The sequence below is a fragment of the Saimiri boliviensis genome, chromosome 13, assembly GCF_048565385.1.
Source record: "Saimiri boliviensis isolate mSaiBol1 chromosome 13, mSaiBol1.pri, whole genome shotgun sequence".
Taxonomy (NCBI): Eukaryota; Metazoa; Chordata; class Mammalia; order Primates; family Cebidae; genus Saimiri; species Saimiri boliviensis.
This window is the reverse complement of record NC_133461.1, coordinates 76,539,311-76,564,700: the sequence shown is the minus strand read 5'-3', so window position 1 is coordinate 76,564,700 and position 25,390 is coordinate 76,539,311. Positions and strand designations below refer to the sequence as shown.

The following is a 25,390-nucleotide window of genomic DNA, read 5'->3' as shown; positions in this document are numbered from 1 at the left end:
TGCACTCTAGCTTGGGTGACAGGCCAAAACTGTCTCAAATAAACACATAAATAGAAAATATTGCTGATTATTTTTATGTTTTGCTTTCCAGAGTTAAGGAAACTGTTCTCTTAAGCTTTACAGAAATTTCAAGTATATTTTTTGAACAAAATTGAAACATTCGTTTTTCTCTCTACCCGATCTCTCCAGAATTTGGAAACTATTTGTGAGTATTTTCATTTTATGGCAAAATAGTTATTTGAGTAAGTTTAATAAGAATCTGTTCCCTTTTGCCCCAGAACACAATTGGAGACCGTGGTTTTTTACCAAGGTTTTGACGGAAATGCCATATTTTCAGATATGATCAGGCAGCTTTAAGAAACAGAGGCTGATATTATGAAGCCAATAGAAGTTTTTGAAAAAAACTGTTCTAATATCTTAAATACATGGTTCACATGTTGGGCTTTTGGTAAGTAAAGAATGTCACTTTCTGACATCCCAGGAACCTCAAGTTCTTTTGGGGACCTTGAGAAGGGAGAAATTCACCAATTTGTGCAGGTATTAGTGACACAGTCTAAGAGTAAATCCCGTCCTTGGCTTGGCTTCTAACCTGAAGAGATTTCTAAAAGCCTAATCTGAGATTCCTTATGAAAAGTTCCAGCTGGCCGGGCGCGGTGGCTCAAGCCTGTAATCCCAGCACTCTGGGAGGCCGAGGCGGGTGGATCACAAGGTCGAGAGATCGAGACCAACCTGGTCAACACGGTGAAACCCCGTCTCTACTAAAAATACAAAAAATTAGCTGGGCATGGTGGCTCGTGCCTGTAATCCCAGCTACTCAGGAGGCTGAGGCAGGAGAATTGCCTGAACCCAGGAGACGGAGGTTGCGTTGAGCCGAGATCGCGCCATTGCACTCCAGCCTGGGTAACAAGAGCGAAACTCCGTCTCAAAAAAAAAAAAAAAAAAAAAAAAAAAAAAAAAAACATACCAAATGGTAAAGACCATTGACACAACAAAGAAAATGTGTCAACTAATGAGCAAAACATCCAGCTAGCAACAAAATGGCAGAATCAAATTCACACATAACAATATTAACCCTCAATGTAACTGGGCTAAATGCTCCAATCAAAAGGCACAGACTGGAAAACTGAATAAAAAGTCAAGACCCATTGGTGTGCTGTATTCAGGAAACCCATCTCACACGCAAGGACACACATAGGCTAAAAATAAAGGGATGGAGGAAGATTTATCAAGCAAATGGAGAGGAAAAAAAAAAAAAGCAGGAGTTGCAATCCTAGTCTCTAATAAAATGGACTTTAAACCAACAAAGATCAAAAGAGACAAAGAAGGGCATTACATAATGGTAAAAGGATCAATGTAACAAGACCTAACGATCTTAAATATATACACACCAATATAGAAGCACCCAGATACATAAAGCAAGTTCTTAATGACCTACAAGGAGACTTAGACTCCCACACAATAATAGTGGGAGACTTTAACACTCCACTGTCATTATTAGACAGATGGATGAGACAGAAAATTAACAAGGAAATCCAGGACTTGAACTCAGATCTGGACCAAGCGGACCTAGCAGACATCTACAGAACTCTCTGCCCCAAATCCACAGAATATACATTCTTCTCAGGACCACATCACACCTACTATAAAACTGACCACATAATTGGAAGTAAATCACTCCTCAGCAAATGCAAAAGAATGGAAATCATAACGAACAGTCTCTCAAACCAGAGTGCAATCAAATTAGAACTCAGGATTCAAAACTAACTCAAAACCACACAACTTCATGAAAATTGAACAACTGGCTCCTGAATGTCAACTGGATAAACAATGAAATGAAGACAGAAATAAAGATGTTCTTTGAAACCAAGGAGAATGAAAACAATGTACCGGAATCTCTGGGACACATTTAAAGCAGTGTCTAGAGGGAAATTTATACCACTAAATATGCCTACATAAGAAGCTAGGAAAGAACTAAAATTGACACCATATCATCAAAATTGAAAGAGCTAGAGGAGCAAGACCAAAAAAACTCAAAAGCTAGCAAAAGACAAGAAACAACTAAGATTAGAGCAGAACTGAAGGAGATAGACACACATACACACACACCCTTCAAAAAATCAATAAATCCAGGAGCTTATTTTTTGATAAGATCAACTAAATAGATAGACTGCTAGCCAGACTAATAAAAAAGAAGAGAGAGAAGAATAGAATAGATGCAATAAAAAATAATAAAGGGGATATCACCACTGATTCCACAGAAATACAAACTACCATCAGAGGTTACTACAAACAACTCTATGCACATAAACCAGTAAATCTGAAAGAAATGGATAAATTCCTGGACACTTGCACCCTCCCAAGACTAAACCAGGAAGAAGTTAAAACCTTGAGCAGACCAATAACAAGGGCTGAAGTTGAGGCAGCAATTAATAGTTTACCAACCCAAAAAAGTCCAGGCCCAGACGGGTTTAAAGCCTAATTCTACCAAACATACAAGGAGGAGCTGGTTCCATTCCTTCTGAAATTATTCCAAACAATACAAAAAGAGGGAATCCTTCCCAAATCATTTTATGAGACCAGCATCATCCTGATACCAAAACCCAGCAGAGACTCAACAAAAAAAGAAAACTTCAGGGCAATATTCATGATGACCATAGATGCAAAAATATTCAATAAAATACTGGCAAATCCATTGCAACAGCACATGAAAAAGCTTATCCATCATGATGAAGTAAGCTTCATCCTGAGGATGAAAGGCTGATTCAACATATGCAAGTTTATAAACGGAATCCACCACATAAACAGAACCAAAGACAAAAACCACATGATTATCTCAATAGATGCAGAGAAGGCCTTTGACAAAATTCAACAGCGCTTTATGGTAAAAACTCTCAATAAACTAGGTATTGAAGGAATGTATCTCAAAATAATAAAAGCTGTTTATGACAAGCCTACAGCCAATATCATACTGAATGGGCAAAAACTGGAAGCATTCCCTTTGAAATCTAGCAGTAGACAATTGGAAGTTCTAGCCAGAGCAATCAGGCAAGAAAAGGAAATAAAGTGTATTCAGTTAAGAAAAGAGGAAGTCAAATTGTCTCTATTTGCAGACAACATGATTGTATATTTAGAAGACCCCATCATCTCGGGCCCAAAATCTCCTTAAGCTGATAAGCAACTTCAGCAAAGTCTCAGGATACAAAATCAATGCACAGAAATAACAAGCATTTCTATAAATCAATAACAGACAAACAGAGAGCCAAATCATGAGTGAACTCCCATTCACAATTGCTACAAAGAGAATAAAATACCTAGGAATACAACTAACAAGGGATGTGAAGGACCTTTTCAAGGAGAACTGCAAGCCACTGCTTAAGAAAATAAGAGAGGACACAAACAGATGGAAAAACATTCCATGCTCATGGTTAGGAAGAATCAATATCATGAAAATGGCCATACTGCCCAAAGTAATTTATGGGTTCAATACTATCCCCATCAAGCTACCATTGACCTTCTTCACAGAACTGGAGAAAAACCACCTTAAACTCCTTATGGAACCAAAAAAAAGCCTGCATAGCCAAGACAATTCTAAGCAAAAAGAACAAAGCTGGAGGCCAGTATACCTGAGTTCAAACTATACTACAAGGCTACAGTAATCAAAGCAGCACGGTACTTATACCAAAACAGATATCCACCAATGGAACAGAACAAAGGCCTTGGAAGTAATGCAACACACCTACAACCATCTGATCTTTGACAAACCTGACAATGAGGATGGAATCCCCTGTTTAATAAACGGTATTGGGAAAACTGGCTAGCCATGTGCAGAAAGCTGAAACTGGACCCCTTCCTTACACCTTACACAAAAATTAACTCCAGATGGATTAAAGATTTAAACATAGGACCTAAGACTATAAAAACCCTAGAAGAAAACCTGTGTAATACCATTTAGGACACAGGGATGGCTAAGGTCTTCATGACTAAAACACCAAAAGCAATGGCAACAAAAGCCAAAATAGACAAATGGGATCTAATTAAACTTAAGAGCTTCTGCACAGCAAAAGAAACTATCATTAGAGTGAACTGGCAATCAACAGAATGGGAAAAAGTTTTTGCAATCTACACATCTGACAAAGGGCTAATATGCAGACTCTACAAAGAACTAAAGCAAATACATAAGAAAAAAGCAAACCCATCAAAAAGTGGGCAAAGGATATAAACAGACACTTTTCAAAAGAAGACATTTATGTTGCCAACAAACATGAAAAAATGCTCATCATCACTGGTGACTGGAGAATTGCAAATGAAAACCGCATTGAGATACCATCTCAAGCCAGTTAGAATGACAGTCATTAAAAAATCTGGAGGCAACAGATGCTAGAGGGAATGTGGAGAAATAGGAATGCTTTTTCACTGTTGGTGGGAGTGTAAATTAGTTTAACCATTATGGAAGACAGGGTGGTGATTCCTCAAAGATCTAGAAATAGAAATACCATTTGATCCAGCAATCCCATTACTGGGTATACACCCAAAGGATTATAAATTGTTATATAACACAGACACACGCACATGTATGTTCATTGTGGCACTGTTTACAATAGCAAAGATTTGGAACCAACTCAAATGTTCATCAGTGATGGACTGGATAAAAAAAAATGGCACATATACACCATGGTATACTATGCCATAAAAAAGGATGAGTTAATGTCCTTTGCAGGGACATGGATGAATCTGGAAACCATCACTCTCAGCAAACTGACACAAGAACAGAAAATCAAACACCACATGTTCTCACTCATAATTGGGTGTTGAACAATGAGAACACATGGACACATGGAGGTGAACATCACACACTGAGGTCTGTTAGGGGGTAGGGGGCTAGGGGAGATTGGGGCGGGATAATATTAGGAGAAACCTAATGTAGGTGATGTGGGGACAGAGGCAGCAAAACACCATGACATGTATATATCCATGTAACAATCGTGCAAGATCTGCACATGTACCCCAGAACTTAAAGTCAAATTAAAAAAAAAGAAAAGATGCTCTATTAAGAATTTATATTTATCAAGGCCTTGAATAAAAGTTCCTCTGCAGAGCCTGTCATAATAGTCCACATGTCAGTGAAGTCCCTTATGACATGGGATAACAGGATTTTCAGGTAGAGATGTTCACCAGGCAGATGGAAATGTAGTCTATAGCTGTGAAGATAAGTCAGGCAATACAATAATTATAGAGAAAGAAATAATGTAAGCTATCAAAGAAAGATATATACAAGGGAGACAGAGTCACATGAAGTCTCAGATGTAGGAGGTTATAGAGCAAAAGGTTGAGTTCTGGTTTTCAGGAGTTTTTTCTAACATAATGACCTGATCACTGGTAAAAAGCTAAAAGGAAAGATGAAGAATCAGTATGAGATCATAAAATTAAGATGCTCTTCTAAAAATATGTGAAATTAGGTTTTTAGGGAGGTGAGTTATGGCTGAAGAAAATCAAGGTGAATGAAGATAAGATCAATGGAGAATGTAGTTTCAGAAATATAAAAGAAGCCAAATTATGAGGAGGTTAAGCGGATAGGGAAAAATCTAAGGCACTAAAGTATTATTGGTTCTGCAGTCGAGGGTAGGATAGATTTTTTTTTCTTGAGACAGAGTCTTGCTCTGTCACCCAGGCTGAAGTGCGGTGGCACGATCTTGGCTCACTGCAAACTCCGCCTCCCTGTTTCAAGTGATTCTCCTGCCTCAGCCTCCTGAATAGCTAGGATTACAGGTGTGTGCCACCACACCTGGCTAAGTTTTGTATTTTTGGTAGAGTTTTACTATGTTAGCCAGGCTGGTCTTGAACTCCTGATCTCATGATCCACCCAGCTCAACCTCTCAAAGTCCTGGGATTACAGGCATGAGCCACCACGCTTGGCATATTTTTTTTTTTTTGGTGGGGGAAGGGTGGAATCCCCTGCTATTGCGCAGGCTGCAGTGCAATGGCATGATCTAGGCTCACTACAACCTCCGCCTCCCGGGCTCAAGCAACTCTCCTGCCTCAGCCTCCTGAGTAGCTGGAATTACAGGCATGTGTCACCACACCTGGCTAATGTTTGTATTTTTAGTAGAAACTGGGTTTCACCATGTTGCCCAGGCTGTTCTTCAGCCCCTGACCTCAAGTGATCCACCTGCCTCGGCCTCCCAAGGTGCTGGAACTACAGGCCTGAGTCACCGCACCCAGCCCAAGGGTAGGATTAGATTTAGTGATATGATCCGACATACAGAAACTAGAAAAAGCTTTATCAAACCATGCTTCTTAAAAATTTAATCCTGGGATAGAATCATCTAAAACTTTGTTCTGTGTCTTCACTTTGACTTATCCATAAAAATTTCAAGTACAAAGAATGAAAAGTCTTAGGAATAACCACACATTTTCTAATGCTCAGTATTTTATTGGTATTTTTGTCTTCTATGTAGATATGATAGGTCTGCATGATTTTTTATTTTTGGTTTTCCTTGAACTGATTCTCAAACTGTTAGGCTCATGAGTCATGTATTTAATAAAAACACAGTCACTGTGTTCCGTTTGCTGTATAATTTCTGTTTTGGTTTACCTCACATTTCCTATCCAAAGAACATTTTCCTGTAAAGCTACATGTTGAAAGAAACAGCTGTCATGTAGTAGAGAATAGCCTGAGAGCTTTCTAGACTTTAACCAAAGCCATGTGCTATCACAATGTAATTTATTTCAAGTACTAACAAACTGATGACGAAACAGCATTGTCTTTTAATTTACTACAGGAACTATTTTTCTTTCCTCCTTTTGATGATCTTCTAGAGGAACGGGTGTTTCTGCTTTAGCTTCCGTGTTCTCACTAAGATCGGATGATGTCTTTAAAGTAGCCATATACTTGCACGAAAATTGTAAACCTTTACCAAATGCGGTCTTAATTCGTACTTTGAAAGAAACATTTTCAAGGTATTTTATCCTTTTCTCCAACTTTTGACATATTACAAAGTACCCAAATATGTCAGACTGTTGCCTTATCAGTTCCTGGCAGTCGGGTACAGTTAGATGCAAGGCAATCTTCCTAAAAGGTACCGACCAGAAATGTGAGAAGAGCAAAAGCTATTATTGGAAAAACCAACAAAAGTCTAGGTAGGAAAAATAGGGAAGTGGAGAGCTACTATCTAATTTTTCATGTGCTTCTATTTCTTTCTTACTTCAGAGCCACTGACCAACAGTTCAGTGTATCACAGGCTATGTTTCCAGGCTGCTGAAACATGGCATGATATTTTCAAAGAACCATGGAAACCTAGAAGAAAGCCAATAAGAAATAAGTGAATGAGAGTTTAGGACTGCAGCCTTCTCATTCAAAGATTTACAAGTTTCTGTTAAGTAAAATGTTCTTCTCCAGCCACCTGTTTTCATAGTTCTGTTTTCCATCAGGTCTTTCTGGCTTCTCATATGGCAGTAAGAAAATGATATGCTTAATGATAACTTTGACATGGAATATGAACTTTCAGTTTCAGCATATGATGTACAAAGATGCTTTTGTGGTTTGATCGTTTCTCATATTCCAAGTGAAGAAACTCGAAAATGAAAGCATTCCAAAAGTGGAAGTAATTACTCACTGCCTCTGTTATAAATTGTGGTTGTTGGTTATGGCAACAGCTATACTAAACAGATGCCCTGAAAACTCTTCAGACTCCAAGGAGCACCAGAGCAGCAGACTAGAAGAATGGCACATGCTATGGAAAATTTCTGCACTATCAGTGAAGAGTATCATATTGATGGAGAAGTGGGCTTCGCTCTGCCAAATCCATTGGTAAGAGAAGTCACTGACGTGGGGAAATGCATCCTTCTTCTCATTAGTTACCTGGCCAGTTAACTTCTACTAAACAACTGTGGTTCAGTAACTTCTAGTAAACAAACACATAAAGCAGTGTAAAAATGAGAGAGAGTTGTAATAATTGCATCTCACTTAATTTGTTTTAAATTTTCTCCCTAGAAATGGAGTCGTCTATGCATTTTCTACTTATTTAGCATGGGTATGTAGAGTGATGAGATAAGGAAACTATAGAAAATGTATCAGCTTTACATAAGAATCACACAGTAAAATCCAATGTGAGGTTATTACAGTTGTATTTTGAAAGAGTGTTTTGAAATAGCCAAAGTTTTAAATTGGCTATGAGTCAAAGAGAAATCCCTTTCTTTAGGGATATACCTTAAATTTTACAAAACATGTGTTTCCAATTTGATGGGGTTTATGAGATTGCACAACAAATTCTTTCCACGTTCTATTATCATTGCTTGTTATTTACTGAGCATAAGATTCAAGTGAGAGTCTGAACTACCTTTTTTCTTGTTGGCAAGTTTTACCTATAAAGTGCAAGGTATGTGGAAAAAAGGTTTGCCTTAGAAACTGCATTTTCTATTCTGTCTTCTAATAAATGCTATGCAGATCAATTTATCATCAATATTTTAATCATCAAATACAGCATTTTCTAAGCAATTTACAAATTAACCCTTTCCATTCTCATAGCCATCCCCAAAGGTTTGTTATTTATTTATTTGTTCATTTATTGAGATGGAGTCTCACTCTATCACCCAGGCTAGATTGCAGTGGCACGATCTCGGCTCACTGCCATCTCCGCCCCCAGGTTCAAGCAATTCTCCTGCCTCAGCCTCACAAGTGGCTGGGATTATAGACATCTGCCAGCACACCTGGTTACTTTTTGTATTTTTAGCAGAAGCAGGGTTTTACCATGTTGTCCAGGCTGGTCTCGAACTCCTGACCTCAGGTGATCCACCTGCCTCAGCCCCCAAAGTGCTGGAATTATAGGTGAGAGCCACTGTACCCAGCCAGGTATGTGTGTTATTATTCTCATGCTCCTAACGAGAAGTATAAGGAATGCAGAATTTAAGTGATTATCCAACCATGTAGCTAGCAAGTACTAGAGGCCAGTATGAGCCTAAGCAGTCTGGCTCTGGAGTTCAGGATCTTTAAACCATTATGCCACACTGCCTCTCTTAAGAAGAGATAATAAGGCATTGATTTTTTTTTTTTAATTTCTTTCAATCTTCAGTTTAACAAGATACATGGGATTTCAGGAAAAGATTTCTATGAAGTGTTATAGTAATTCTGTAGGCAAGTATATTTTTTATTGTAGCTCAAACAGTTATAGTCCACATATACTGGAGAGCACCTTTAAATGCAGCAAATGTTTAGTCAGAGATTCCAACCTAACCGTGCTGATAAATAAAGTAACTGCAAATACTTTGGTGATATTGGCAAATTTAAAGCATCTACCTCCTTGCAATCTAATTTTCCTCTTCAGACTGTTAATTTAAGAAAATGAAGAATATGCTTTAATTTTATTGCCAAAAGCGTAAGTTAGCTTTATTCACACAAATCAATAATACTCAAACTTGCTACTTGTCCGCATGCCCACAAAAATGCCAGGACTGGATGGTTTCAAGGATGTACTTACCAATAGTACAATAAAACCATCTTTTTCAGAAACTACTAATCATGGTTTGTTTTTTTCTCAGAGATTTGGTTCTCCTTAAAAATACAACAACTGTGATCATTATGAATACTTGTAGAACAGATTGCAAAGGGTAAAGCAAAACCCCAAAAGAAAATAAACAAAACTCTTCTTTGGCTACTTAAAAACATGATTCTTGGCCAGGCAGCAGTTGCTCAGGCCTGTAATCCCAGCGTTTTGGGAGGTCAAGGTGGGATCATGAGGTCAGGAGTTCGAGACCAGTCTGGCCCACATGGTGAAACCCTGTCTCTACTAAAATACAAAAATTAGCCAGGTATGGTGGCACACACTTGCAATCCTAGCTACTCAGGATGCTGAGGCAGGAGAATTGCTTGAACTCAAGAAGCAGAGGTTTCAGTGAGCTGAGATTACGCCACTACACTTCAGTTTGGGCAACAGAAGTGAGACTCTGTTTCAGAAATAATAATACTGACTAGGCACAGTGGCTTACACTTGCAATCCCAGCACTTTGGGAGACTAAGGTGGGTGGATCACTTGAAGTCAGGAGTTTGAGGCCAGCCTGGCCAACATGGTGAAACCCCATCTCTACTAAAAATACAACAAAAATTAGCTGGCGTGTTGATTCACCTTTAGTCCCAACTACTCGGGAGGCTAAGGTAAGAGAAGTGTTTGAACCCAGGATGCAGATGTTACAATGAACTGAGATCACGCCACTGCACTCCAGCCTGGGTGACAGAGTGAAGCCTTTTCTCAATATAATAATAATAATTTGGCTAGCTGAGATGCTGAAGAAGCTGCATTCGCTGTCCCTGAAACATGAAAAAAATAATTAGTGGTACCTTTTATTTCTTCACTGAAGAGCTTTCCTAGAAATTATGAACCAAAAAAGTGTCTATTTTCTCTCTCACAATTTATTTGCTTCTTATTGCAAAGGAAAATCATATGTTTTCTGATTCCATGTAGATACAAGGCACATTCTCTAATGTAGCAGAATTTGAATGAACTTCAGTATGATTTTTATTAATTTATATTATACCTTTTAGAGATTCTCTGAACCAGAGCATATTACTGATTAAATTTTACACATGTCAAAAGTGCTATCAAATACAATGCTAATCATAGTACAGAACAAAAAAGTATTTCTGTTATTTGGGGAAAATCACAGTAACCAAAAAAATAAGATGTGCTACACAGTGAAGCACAGAATAATAACAACAAAAATATATTTACTACATTTCCTTCTTTTTTTTCCTTTCTTTTTTTTTTTTTTTTTTTGAGATGGAGTTTTGCTCATGTTGCCCAGGCTGGAGTGCAATGACACGATCTTGGCTCATGGCAACCTCTGCCTCCCGGGTTCAAGTGATTCTTCTGTTTCAGCCTCCCAGGTAGCTGGGATTACAGATGTGCACACCACGCCCAGCTAATTTTGTATTTTTAGTAAAGAAGGGGTTTCTCCATGTTGGTCAGGCTGGTCTCGAACTCCCGAACTCAGGTGATCTACCTACCTCCACCTCCCAAAGTGCTAGGATTACAGACTTGAGAAATGGCGCCCAGCCTACATTTACTTCTGAAATCACTACAGCACAGTTGCGTGAAAAGTTCAGAAGAAGAAAGGCGGCTGTCTAGTTAAGTACACTGCCTAGATTTTCACTGCTAAAAATCTGCCCCAACTGATTAAGCCTGGACAATTACATACGGATGTTGAACATGTTAGGATTTTATATTATCTTTATCTTCTTGCTTTATAGCTTACTTATAATATTATTTTGAAGCTTAAAACTTCACCCATGTTGATTTGAGTTAATCTTTCCATTTATACTTAATCCCCATGGTTCAGCATTGATTACCTTAAGGGCGTGCCTTGAAAATAGCTGGTGGAGTAGGCATAGAAACAGAGATCTATACTACAGTAACATTCCTAAGTCTTTTTATTTGGATACTTCCGTTTGAGATGAGATTATAAATATGATAAGATCCTGGAAGAAACTTTTATTTGGGTTTGATTTCTACTTAGTGGGCAAAAACAAGCCTATAGTGGAAACAAAGTAGCTATCAACATGTATACATACAGCACCCACTATATGCCCAGCACTACGCCAGGGCTTATAAGAGATAGAAATTAAATGTACAATACAATCCTTGCCATCATGTAGTAAAATATAAAAAGGGAATAGATTTTCAAAGTTGGAAACTTGACAATAAACTTAATATACAAAACTTATTATGTAAACTGTCTAAGTCTAGTTTTCCTTATTTATGATACAGAGATACCTTCTTGGGTCATTACAAGAATTAAATATATATATATATATTATATATATATATGAAATTATTGCACAGAATCCACTATTGACATTTAACCCATCTAATTTTTCTTCCATTCAAAAAACTTAAAATCTAGCCAAGAAAAACCAAAGTAGGCAAGGCACGGTGGCTCACATCCCAGCCCTTTGGGATGCCGAGGCAGGCAAATTACAAATCCCAGCACTTTGGGACGCCAAGGCAGGCAAATCACCTGAGGTCAGGAGTTCGAGACCAGCTTGGCCAACATGGCAAAATCCCATCTTTACTAAAAATAAAAAATTAGCTGGACGTGGTGGCACATGCCTGTAATTCCAGCTACTCAGGAGGCTGAAGCAGGAGAATTGCTTGAATCCAGGAGGCAGAGGTTGTAGTGAGCCAAGAACATGCCACTGCACTTCTGCACTCCACTCTGGGCAGCAGAGTAAGACTGCATCTCAAAAAAAAAAAAAAAAAAGAAAAGAAAAAGAAAAAGAAAGAAAGAAAGATAAATCAAAGTATTAGATCATAATTGTTTAGCAACATGAAAAGGCATAATCTGTAGAACTTATAATGGAGGAGATTAGTGTCAGATAGATTCGTTAGGAGGATTTTAATGGAACCTTTGAGGTGAACTTTGAAAAGCTGCAAATGGTAGTGTTTGAAGAGAGAGGAAGAGGTAGAACCCCGAGAAGGTCTTCAGCCTTGCATGTGCTGGTAACAAGACGGAGGCTGGTATTTCCAGACAGGTAAGCCATGTGCCAGGGCAACATGGCACAAAATGGATGTGGAGGCAAGGCAGACCATCAGTGGGAAGCCGAAGCTACAGTAACTGCTACTCGTAAATAAAGATTTTTTTTTCTTTTTTTAAAGGAAAACCTACCTGATGTTTATAATGACTGGATGTCCATTGCTAAACACCTGCCTGATCTCATTGAGTCTGGCGAACTTCGAGAAAGAGTTGAGAAGGTTTGAAATATGTATCACATTTGTCTTCTTATACAGCGTCTTAACATCGTTAACTTGGTTTTGAAGCATGAAACATTACTGAGATTGATTTGAGCGATTTGCTTTATTTTTTCTCAGTTGGACATGCTTAGCATTGATCATCTCAGAGACCACAAGTCACAGCGCCTTGCACATCTAGTTCTGGGATGCATCACCATGGCATATGTGTGGGATCGAGGTTGTGGAGATGTCCGGAAGGTATGGAGATTTTCTCAGATTTCTTATGCTGTGTGACAGATTTTCATCTAATTTACCTTTAACTTTACAAAAATTTTCTAAAAGCATTTGGAACTGCATTGTGCAAAGTTTAGATGACACAACAAAATGAAAAAGAAAATATACCCTGGTTTGACATGTCAACTGTTATTATTATTATATTTTTAGTCTTTTACTTTATTTTTCATCCTGTATTTTAACTGTCAACCCTAATTACATAAAACTAATACGGACTACAATATCTAACCTTTAAAACACAAATGGGCCAGGCGCAGTGGCTCTCCCCTGTAATCCCTACACTTTGGGAGACCGAGGCAGGAGTTCAAGACCAGTCTGGCCAACATGGTGAAGCCCTATCTCTACTAAAAATACAAAAATTAGCCAGATATGCCAGCGTGTGCCTGTAATCCCAGCTCCTTGGGAGACTTAAACCTGGGAGGCAGAGGTTACAGTGAGCTGGGCTCGAATCATGCCACTGCACTCCAGCCTGGGCAACAGAGCAAGACTCTGTATCCATTAAACACCACACACACACACACACACACACACACACACACACACACACACGGATAAAATAGATTCCAGAGGCAGCTTCTACCATTTAATGAAAGCTTTTTTTTTTTTTTTAATCAAAAGTAGTTGGTGTTTTATGTAGGAGCCTTCCACTGTGTGTCTAAACAGAGTGGAATGCTACAAGTCACAGGCTCAGGTCAGGGAAAGAAGAGCTGAGGAGAAAAAGGGGCAGAGCTGTAGTTTCTCTACCAAACTCAACAAACAGATCAGCTTCTATAAGTCCCCTAGGAAGGGTGAGTGAGATCACTGACAAGTGTCATCCCAACTGATGTATCTCCACATGGAAATATAAAGCAAGAGGAAAGGAGAGACCTTCTTCCAGCAGAAAGAAGCTAGGTTTGGAAGCCGAGCACCAATGTCACTCCATGGTGAAGATTTCAGATAATAATAATATAGTCGAGCAGAAAATGTCTTTCAACACGGTGCTCCAAGAGCAGCAATCTGTTTATACTCATAGTATGTATCATATTTAAAATTACAAAGACTTCAAGCATCTTCGAGGCGATTGTTTTTATCTTTCTATTGGCAGCTGATAATGTGGCATCTAGCACTGAAAAAATTGCTTAACAATTATTCATGGGAAGGATGGATAAATGAATGACCGGAAATAGGTCCCAAGGCCATTAGAAACACCAAGATTCAGGCTTTGTTTCTCTGGCTTTCTACCTCTTTTACTTCTCTAATCTAAAACACAAAACTCTAACGATTTAAATTAGGAAAAGGGAAAGGGAAAAAAAATTACATTTGTCTGGTTTCGAAGTGTCATTTTATAGAACACAGAAAGCAAAAGAAAAGGTACAAGAGGTAAATGATTAAAATAACTACTGACTGGACGAGGTGGCTTACGCCTATAATCCCAGCACTTTGAGAGGCTGAGGCGGATGGGTCACCTGAGGTCGAGTTCAAGACCAGCCTGGCTAACATGACGAAACCTCATCTCTACTAAAATACAATAAATAGCTGGGTGTGGTAGCAGGCACCTGTAATCCTAGCTACTTGGGAGGCTGAGGTGGGAGAGTCACTTGAACGAGGGAGAATCACTTGAATCCGGGAGGTGGAGATTGCAGTGAGCTGAGATCCCACCACTGCACTCCAGCTTGGGTGACAAGAGCAAGAGTCCATCTCAAAACAAAAAAAAAACAAAACAAAACAAAACAAAAAACTAACCACTGTATTTTAATCAGGTCCTGCCAAAAAATATTGCTGTTCCCTACTGCCAACTCTCCGAGAAGCTGCAGCTGCCTCCTATTCTGGTTTATGCAGACTGTGTCTTGGCAAACTGGAAGAAAAAGGATCCTAACAAGTATGTAAATGGTGATAACAACAGGAATTTTGGAGTACATGCCAACTAAATAAAACAGGCGTTACTTATTGGCTTAATTTTGGGCAGCACAGTTTTCCCCTCTGTTGCTGGGTATGGTTTCTTGGACTGCTGTGTCTACCACTACAAATGTACACATATGTGAGAGGTGTATAGTTAACACAGCAAAATGCACAAATCTTAAGTGGTCAGCTTGAATTTGACTATTGTATACATACGTATACCCACCACTCTCAGCAAGATATAGAATATTTTTTATCATCTCAGAAAATTTCTTTGTGCCTCTTTCAATTCCCTTTCCTGCCACAGACAAATATATTCTTATTTGCTTTATCAAAACTTAAATTAGTTTTGTTATTGGGTTTCATATCAATGAAACCATGGAGTATAGAGTCTTGTGTCTGGCTTCTTTTGATTAGCAGGTTTTTGAGATTCCATCCGTTTAATTTTTAAGAAGCCATTTGTGGTTAAGAGTCGACACATCTTTAACAACAGGCAGCAATGACTGGTTTTTCAGAGCAGTCTGCTCAGGAGGCAGGCCATTTTTACCCATTTAGGCATGAGATCTGCTACAATAAAGGGAAGGGGGAATCACAGACCATGCCTCTGAGCATGTGCTGGCAGAAGAATATTCTGCAAATGGGATTATCACAAAATGAAAGAACTTGAGCTATCAAGTTTCTTATTAACAATTAGTTAAAAAAAAAAAAAAGCCAGGAATGATGGCATATGCCTGTGGTCCCAACTACACAGTGGGTTAAGATAGCAGGATCTCTTGAGCCCAAGAAGCTGAGGCTTCAGTGAGCCAGGTTCACGCCACTGCGCTCCAGCCTGGGCCACAGAGGGAGACCCTGTCTCAAAAAAAATAAATAAATAAAACAATTAGTTTTGACTGTCCATGTGAGTTCTTTGCATATTTAATTATTTAATTCATTTGTAAGTTATTAAGTTAAATGTTTGTAATGCCTACTGAAGAAATATTTTTTAAAAGTTTTTCTTTTTACCTGTCTATGTCTTACCACTGATAGATCAGTAGTAGTCAATCAAATAACAACAACTCATCATTATTTGATGTTAAGTTGATTTTCTTTCTCTCTTCCAATTTGCGCATTGCTTCATGGCTGCTTTCATAAGGCCCCTGACTTATGAGTAAGTATCTGATTCTTGTTTTATTCTAAGAATTATTTGTTATTTATACTTGAATGTAGGCTTATCAATAAAGCCAAACATTTTTTATATGATTAACTGAATTCAGGCAAAAAATAATTAAGTGATTATTTAGAGAACAAACAATCTGTCTTTAATTATATCTATGATTGTGTTACAACTATGTCTATTTGATATTACAGCTATAGATATATACAAGAATGCTACCCAAATACATATATAGAAGATTATTATGCAAACATACAAAATTCACATACAACTATGTATCTATGACTTAATAACTCCTAGTCCATAACTAGTTATCAGTGTCCATAAGTAACCATATGCTAATTTCTTTTTGAGCCAATCCTTACTACTTCTGACCTATAATATATACTAAACATTGGCTAAGAGATGGGAAAACTAAGGCAAATGTCATCAGTATAAACCCGCCTTGGTGAAGCTAGACTAACAGAGAGGAAAGGCAGTATATAAAATTGTGTAAACTGCTATATGACTAAGAGAAGGTGTAAGAAGATAAAGTATTGGGATTCCCAACCAAATAAAGCGGGTAATGGGGGAACCCTTGAAGCAAGTTATTTGAGTCCTGAAGAGTGAGTTAGGAATTAGCTGGAGGAAAAAGGTACTGGTATTCATAGCAGAAGAAACAACAAAAATGAGACCTTCAATGTCAAATATCTTGGTGCATTATCAAAGCTGAAAGATGGCTAATGTTACTGATAATAAATAATAAAAATAACAGTGTGAGAAAAGAATTAACAATTTTTTTTAAAAGATGGCTGGGCGCAGTGGCTCATTTCTATAATCCCAGCACTGTGGGAGGCTGAGGCGGCTGGATCACCTGAGGCCAGGCGTTCGAGACCAGCCTGGCCAACATGGCGAAACCCCTCCTCTACTAAAAATACAAAATTAGCGGAACATGGTGGCACACACCTGTAATCCCAGCTACTCAGGAGGCTGAGGCAGGAGAATCGCTTGAACTCGGAAGGCAGAGGTGGCAGTGAGCCAAGATGTACCATTGCACTCCAGCCTGGGCGACAGAGCAAGACTCCGTCTCAAAAAAAATAAGATTATGTAGGATTTTATTAGCTATGATAAGAAATTAAAACAGAATCTTAAGATACGGGAGAAACTGGAAGGCTTTTAAATAGGAGGGTGATATTAGCAGTCAGTCCCATTTTACAGATGAGAACACCAAGGCAGATGATGTCGTATCTTGCTCAAGGTCACACAGCAAGTAAGTTGCAGAGGTGGTCTGGCTTCAGATACCATGAATTTCACCACCACAAAACTCGTAGATATACAGATACTAAGATCATGTTTTCACCAATGTCAAAACTTCAATTGAAGAGAAAAACAGGGTCTTATTAGTTATTTGAATTTCACAATCAACGGCTTTGTAAAGTAGATATACCACTGAGAAACGGAATTAGGCTCACAAATTAAAATATGAATATGAATGTAATTACTTAAACAAAAGATTACCTCTGAAAATTCTACCTCACAGTTATCTCTGTAAACATTGAGTATATGTGTATGGTAATATAAATGCCTGTGAAAAGTTAACAGGATTATAGAAACAGAACTAGTTTGAGAATTTCTAGGTCTGTGTGTTTTTTGTTTTTTGTTTTTGAGATGGAGTCTTACTGTTGTTGCCCAGGCTGGAATGCAATGGAGCAATCTTGGCTCATTGCAACCTCTGCCTCCTGGGTCCAACTGATTCTCCTGCCTTAGCCTCCTGTGTAGCTGGGATTAGTGGGGCCCACCACCATATCCAGCTAATTTTTGTATTCTTAGTAGACATGGGGTCTCACCACATTGGCCAAACTGGTCTCAAACTCCCGACCTCAGGTGATCCACCCACCTCGGTGTCCCAAAGTGCTGGGATTACAGGTGTGAGCCACGATGCCCAGCCCTAGTTCTGAGTTCTAATACAAAATTTTAGGTCTCAATTTAGTCTATTTACTATTAATTATATGATCTTAGACAATGGGCCTAACAACTGAGTCTTAATATTCTCAACTACATAATGGAGATAGTAAGGCCTGCCACACCTCTCGTAAAATTTTGTTGAAAATAAAATAGAATAAATTAAAATGTCGAAAACCATTTTTGCTAAATTTCTTGCCTTCCTTATCTGATTTCCTTAGGAACATGGATGTTTTGTTCTCATTTCGTCATGAAGACTGCAGTAAAGGATTCTTCCTGGTCTCTCTATTGGTGGAAATAGAAGCTGCTTCTGCAATCAAAGTATGTCTATCCTCACTTCAAAATTTATACATCAATTTACCTAAGCAGAGCAATCACTTAGGAGCCTAAACTATACTAAGCATGAGTTAACTTTATCCTTAACAAATACAACATGGGATCGTTTAATTGTGAATAGAGGATCAATTATTTATATTTGTGTATTACCTAAAATATAAAATCTCAGAGCCATTTACTTAAAGTCCAACTTGAAACCTCTGTAGGAAATAAAAATTTTCAATGAAATCTGGATTTGGAACTATGATATACAGTGTCATAAATTCAATAGTTTTGATTATCAAAAATAGAAATGAAACATATACAACTATATAAATATCACTAAATTAAACGCTATGTGAATAATAACAAATCCAAGCTTCTAGAAATATAAGGAAATTAGTCAAATAGGGTGTCCAGCCCAGGAAAGAAATGTAAAAACCCCAAATTTAATTTATGGATTAAGACCGGAGAATTTGCCCAGGTATGGTGGCTCACACCTATAATCCCAGCACTTTGGGAGGCTGAGGTGGGCAGTTCACTTAAGTGAATAGTTGGAGATCAGCCTGGCCAACATGGTGAAACCCCGTCTCTAGCTAAAAATATAAAAATTAGCCAGGCATATTGGCATGCACCTGTAAAATTCCAGCTACTCGGAGGCTGAGGCACAAGAATGCCTTAGAATGCCTTGAGCCTGAAGAAGCAGAGGTTGAAGTGAGCTGAGATCGTGCCATTGCACTCCAGCTTGGGCAGCAGAGCAAGACTCTGTTAAAAAGAAAAAAAAAAAAAAAAAGACAACGATGGAAGAATTTTGTACTATGTCAATGTTTAGCTTTAGAAAACCTTAAATGCTTGTTTGTTGTGTGTGTGTGTTTTTTTTTTAGGAAATTCCTATTATATTCAAGGCAATGCGAATGCAAGAACTGGACACTTTGCGAAAGGCTCTGTTGAAAACAGCTTCTTGCCTGGAGAAAGCGCTTCAAGTGTTTAACCAAATCCATGGCAAGTGTCGTATGCCGTGCCACAGTCTAGCCTGACAAGTCAAATGTTCCAAGTGTAAAACAGTTGAAAAGGGGAAGCAAAAAGCAACTATCACTATCACTTAGCATGTTTTCGCTTTAGGTATTTTATCTTACTAAACCATTACACTTTCTATGTGGAAGGTTTTATTACCTCCATTTTACAAGTAAGGTAATCTAAATTGAGAAAGACAGGGTAAATGACTTCAGATTCCACAGGCAGTAAATAGTGAATCCAGAGTTCCAGGCTGGTCTATTTAAGGAACTTCCTTACTGCCCACTAAAAACCTTATAAAAACTGGCTGAGTTCCGAAAAAAACAGCTTCTGCTTGATAAGAACTCTTTCCTAATTCTGCTTTTTCACAAATTAAGAAACAACACAGAAAAGCCAGCTTTCTGTTCTCTCTGTTATTACTTGGCCAGGTATGTACTGCCGGTAGAGGGGGGATAAGTTTTTCATTGAGCTGAAAACTTGTTGTGAAATTAATAGCTAAAAAACTACCCCCAAAAGAACACACACAAAAAAGTGCATAAGCAATAATTTGCTATAGGAAATCTGCCCTACTGAGCAGATTCAACCAATCTGATCGTTTATTTCTGGGTTTTGAGTAATTGCTATTTGGTCCTTGGCAAGAAGCTAGATTTTCAAATCAAGTAGGGTAGGAGGCTGAGTGTGGTGGCTCATACCTGTAGTTCAGCTACTTGGGAGGCTGAGGTGGGAAGACTGCGTGAGCCCAGGAGTTGGGGCTGCAGTGAGCTTTGGTCATTACATTCTAGCCTAAGTGATGAAGTGAGATCCTGTCTCCAAACAATTTTTTAAAATTTTTAAAATAGATCTAGTTTCGGGGTTTTTGTTTTGGCTTGGTCTGTATTTTGTCTTTGGTTTGTTTCTTTCTCGATGTAAACAGTTTATCTGTTGCCTCCGTAAGCACGTAAAGTAGTGCTAAATAAATATTTACAGTTTAACTGGCGGCATGGAAGAGGGCAGGAAAGTGAACATTTATGCGCAGGGGCTTTGTTTTGCACATACTGACCTAATGCCTTTCCTGTAGCCTCTGCAGAAATCCACTATCAGTTGTACACGACATCTTGATTTCCCTGTATACCTCTTATGCTGCTTAATTAAACACATTCCATCTTTTCACAGAGCACGTGAACCCGCAAGTATTTTTCAATGTTCTTCGCATCTATTTGTCTGGGTATGTAGTCTTACCTTTGAATTTGTTTGCTCTCACTTAACAAAGGACGTCACCAATTCCCTTGGATGATCCCTAATATCCATGGGGTTTGGCTATCAATTTATATCCAAAAATTCATGTGGTAGAAAAAGACTAGACCATTCTCTCTGTTATTACTTGGCCGGGAATGTACAGCGGGGTGTGATGGCTGGGGGAGGGGAGAAGAGGGGAAACAGGAAAGCTAGTCATTTTAAAAAGAGTGGAATGATCTGTGCTGGTACCAAGGTAAGGTTCCATTCCTGGAATATTTATGCCAAATTTGCTCAGGATTATATTACTTATTATTCTCATGCATGGAAATGAACAGGGGGAAGGGGGCGTGAAAGAAGGATCATGAAACCCATCTCTCATCGCCTTTTATTCACCGTTAGTGCAAGATCTGATATCAAAAAATTAGCAATTAATCTAAAGAATGATTTTTCTTTCTTTCTTTCTTTCTTTCCTCTGACAGCTGGAAAGGCAACCCCCAACTATCAGAAGGTCTGATGTATGACGGGTTCTGGAAGGACGCAAAGCAGTTTTCAGGGGGCAGTGCAGGCCAAAGCAGCATCTTCCAGTGCTTTGACGTCCTCCTGGGCATCCCGCAGAGGGCCGGTGGAGGTGAGTGGAAAATAACAAGAAATAATCATTTCTTATGTGAACACAATTGTATTTGGATATCTACAAAGCACCTTCCCATCAGCATCTCATCTGAGTTTATCTGATGGTTTTAGCAGCATCAGGCAAGTAGGGATTTGGTTGCCATCATCCCATTTTAAAGATGAAGATGCATAAACTTTATGAGGGTCAGTGACTGGTTCCTTCTGAACCAGCTAGAAAGTGGCAGAGCTGGCTGGGCGCAGTGACTCAAGCTTGTAATCCTAGCACTTTGGGAGGCCAAGGCAGATGGATAACCTGAGGTCAGGAGTTCAAGACCAGCCTGGCTTACACGGTGAAACCTCGTCTCTACTAAAAATACAAAAATTAGCTGGGCGTGGTGGTGCCGCCTGTAATCCCAGCTACTCAGGAGGCTCGCTTAAACCCGGTGGGCAGAGGTTGCAGTGAGCCGAGATTACACCACTTCACTCCAGCAGCGAAAGAGTGAAACTCTGTCTCAAAATAAAAATAAAAAATTTAAAAAGTGGCAGAGATTTCCTCACACCCAAGCTTCATCTTGATATCTGAACTTGTATGTAAAGACTGGTTGACTCTGGTTAAGTCAATATCACATGTTCAGAAAATGTATGATCAGACTCAGAGACAGTCTGACCAAATGAGACAGGGCTGTTAAGGGGAGCTAAAGACCTCAGTGGCATGGAGGGTCTGCGCCTTGCTCTTGTTCAGCTGTCTTGTGGCCCCAGCCACCCAGAGCAATGCCTGCACCAATGTTTAAAGATGTGCCACATTGATTATATGCCTTCTAAGGGCTGGAGGAGAGGAATAAGCTCCAAGAAGAACTTCTTTCTAATTTTCTCTGTTCTGTTAAACTACTGTTTAATAGTCAAAAGGGAAAGCATCAGGCTGTGTAAAAACATATATTTTTCTTTTCTTATCTTTTTTGAGATGGAGTCTCGCTCTGTCACCCAGGCTAGAGTGCAGTGGTATGATCTCAGCTCACCACAACCTCTGTTTCCCGGGTTCAAGCGATTGTTCTGCCTCAGCCTCCTGAGTAGCTGGGATTATAGGCATACACCATCACACCTGGCTAATTTTTGTCTTTTTAGTAGAGACAGGGTTTCACCACGTTGGTCAGGCTGGTCTTGAACTCCTGACCTCGTGATCCACCTACCTCGGCCTCCCAAAGTGCTGGGGTCACAGCTGTGAGCCACCGCACCTGGCCCAAACAGGTTTTTCTTAACTTGAGCACTTTAATTTTTTTATCATATTCAATTTTTTATTTTAGATTCAGGGGATACATGTGCAGATTTATTACACAGGTATATTGAGTGATGCTGATGTTTGGGCTTCTAATGATCCCCTCACCCAAGTATAGAACATAGTATCTGATAGGTAGTTTTTCCTCCCCCCTCCCCTATTTGAAATCCTTAATATCAGTTGCTCCCATCTTTGTGTCCATGTGTACTCAATATTTAGCTCCCACTTATCAGTAAGAACATGTGATACTTGGTTTGCTGTTTCTGCATTAATTCGCTTAGGCTAATGGCCTCCAGCTGCATCCATGTTGCTGTAAAGCCCATAATTTCATTCTTTTTCATGGCTGCATAGTATTCCATGGTGTACATGTACCATATTTTCTTTGTCCCATCCACCACTGATGCAAACCTGGGTTCATTCCATATCTTTGCTATTGCTGAACACTCATTTAAACACAGTCTCTTAAACTCTCTTAATACTCAGTCATGATATGTCAAATGTAGATTATATATGCCCTTGTCTATAACATCAGCTTCTTATAATAGAAAAGTGAGGAAGAAAGTGCAAATGAAGGCTGGGCGCAGTAGTTCACGCTTGTAATGCCAGCACTTTGGGAGGCTGATGCTGGCAGATCACCTGAGGTCAGGAGTTCGAGACCAGCCTAACCAACATGGAGAAACCCCAGTCTCTACTAAAAACACAAAATTAGCCAGGCGTGGTGGCGCATGCCTGTAATCCCAGCTACTCAGGAGGCAGAGGCAGAAGAATTGCTTGAACCGGGGAAGTAGAAGTTGTGGTGAGCGGACCTTGCACCATTGCACTCCAGCCTGGGCAACAAGAGCAATCCTCTGTCTCAAAAAAATAAAAAAAGAAAGAAAAGAAAAGAAAGTGCAAACAAAAGTACTTATTGTGGGAAAATGAATTTAGTTCATCCAGTTTTCAAAATTAATAATATTTTACAACAGTTATGATTGCTATAGTAGCAAGACTAATAGCCAAACATTATCCTTCAAGTCAGATGACCTTGACCTCAGAGACTGCTGTGTTGGTGATCTCCTGTCCACTCTGACCTGACTCTGCCTTTCTCTACTGGATTGGGGAATGCTGTGACCTTCACATTTCCTCGTCTTTCTCTTGTTCCTATAGGATCTGCTGCTCAGTTCCTCCAGGACATGAGAATGTATATGCCACCAGCTCACAGGAACTTTCTGTGCTCATTAGAGTCCAATCCCTCAGTCCGTGAGTTTGTCCTTTTAAAAGGTGATGCTGACCTGCGGGAAGCTTATGATGCCTGTGTGAAAGCTTTGGTCGATCTGAGGAACTACCATCTGCAAATTGTAACTAAGTACATCCTGATTCCTGCAAGTCAGAAATCAAAGAACGAGACCTCCAAAGAGCCTTCGAAACAGGAAAACAAAGGAACTGGAGGCACTGATTTAATGAATTTCCTAAAGACTGTAAGAACTACTACCCAGAAATCTCTTTTGAAGGAAGGTTAATGTAACCCAACAAGAGCACATTTTATCATAGCATCGATATCTGCGTATATTCCTGTCACTACCCTTTATAACAGAGCCCCAAATTAATACGATGCAATGCTTTATCGATAATGCAATACAAAAGACTTCAAAATCTGTGCATTTCTTGTAGAAAACAACAAAAGGTAATTATGTGTAAATATTAAAAATTATAGAAGTTTTATAATCTGTATCTTATTATTGGAATAAAATGATGAAATTCAATAAATAAAAATGCATAAGATATAATAAATCTTGCTTGATTTATAACCATAATCAAATCTTTCTTTGGATGGGACCTACTCTAAACTGCTTTCAGCAGGGCTAATAGACTCCTATACTTTCCCTATGTTAATGTGAAATTTTTTTCATGATTGCCTGTTTACTTGTCCATATTCTCATCACATGACAAGCTTTTTTTTTTAATTATTTTTCATTGTTTTTTTTTGTTTTCACATGATAAGCTTCTTGAAGTCAGAGGCATTCTATATTGTTTACCAGATTTATGCATCCCAGAATTTTTTTTTTTTTTTTTTTTTTTTGAGACAAGGTCTCACTTATCACCCAGGCTGGAGTGCAGTGGCATGATCTCAGCTCACGCAGCCCTGATCTCCCAAATCTAAGTGATCCTTCCACCTCAGCCTCCTAAGTAAATGAGACTACAGCTGTGCACCAACATGCTTGGCCAATTTTTGTATTTTTTTGTAGAGACAGGGTCTTGCTATGTTGCCCAGGCTGGTCTTGAACTCCTGAGCTCAAGTTATGTCTGTATCTTAGCATTGGAATATGTGATAATCCCAGCAATCTGGCCTCCCAAAAGTGCTGGGATTACAGCATCCCTCCCAAGGTGGTGGGATGCAGCCAGGTGTGGTGGCTCATGCCTGTGATTCCATATGATTATGAAAAATACGATTTGGCCTCCTAATGTTCTGGAATTACAGGCTTGAGCCACCGCAGCCAGCCACATTCCAGCTTTTAGTAGATACTTAGCAAATATATGTTAAATAAATATATAAAAGAATGAATGAATGTATGAATAAATTAACCTGAGCTAACACGAAGAGTTCACCTTTGAAATAAAACTTCTGCAAGATCCAGATTATGGGCACTCACTTTCTGGCATGAACATGTTTAATAATGGAAACCTAAAAAGCTACAGCCTGAGAGGAATTACAGATTATCAAAGTTAAGCTCTTCATTTTAGAGATGACAACATTGACACACAGAAAGGTGAAATAACTTACTGATGGTCACATAGTTAGTTGGTTAACAGTGGGAGAAAAATTTTTGATGACTCTTACCATCTTTCTTTTTGCTCTAATTAGAGTAAACTAAGGTGGTGGAAAAAATAATTTTGGAAGGGGAAGGGGAGGAAGTGAGTTGACTGGGCAGGAACTCATGAGATTGTAAATGGTCAGCCAGAAATCAGATATGTTATAGAAGATGAGATGGAGGGGCGGGG

The 25,390-nt window shown here is 38.9% G+C and overlaps 1 protein-coding gene across 1 annotated transcript; it reads left to right on the top strand.

The window, feature by feature from the left end:
• Positions 1–7,651: 7,651 nt before the first annotated feature.
• On the top strand, positions 7,652–24,181 carry IDO1 (indoleamine 2,3-dioxygenase 1). Its single transcript, XM_039463372.2, has 10 exons — positions 7,652–7,807; positions 12,645–12,740; positions 12,858–12,977; positions 14,753–14,871; positions 16,024–16,038; positions 18,207–18,306; positions 19,185–19,302; positions 20,467–20,518; positions 21,009–21,157; positions 23,558–24,181. The coding sequence occupies exons 1-10, from the start codon at positions 7,721–7,723 to the stop codon at positions 23,908–23,910; spliced, it is 1,209 nt and encodes a 402-aa protein (XP_039319306.1). The 5' UTR covers positions 7,652–7,720; the 3' UTR covers positions 23,911–24,181.
• The last annotated feature ends 1,209 nt before the right edge of the window (positions 24,182–25,390 follow it).

Bases quoted from the DNA above. Each gene is read 5' to 3' on its own strand.
- IDO1 (XM_039463372.2), top strand. From the start codon at position 7,721: ATGGCACATGCTATGGAAAATTTCTGCACTATCAGTGAAGAGTATCAT. The intron at 12,741-12,857 runs GTTTGAAATATG...ATTTTTTCTCAG, and splicing joins TTCGAGAAAGAGTTGAGAAG to TTGGACATGCTTAGCATTGA. The intron at 20,519-21,008 runs GTATGTAGTCTT...TTCCTCTGACAG, and splicing joins CTTCGCATCTATTTGTCTGG to CTGGAAAGGCAACCCCCAAC.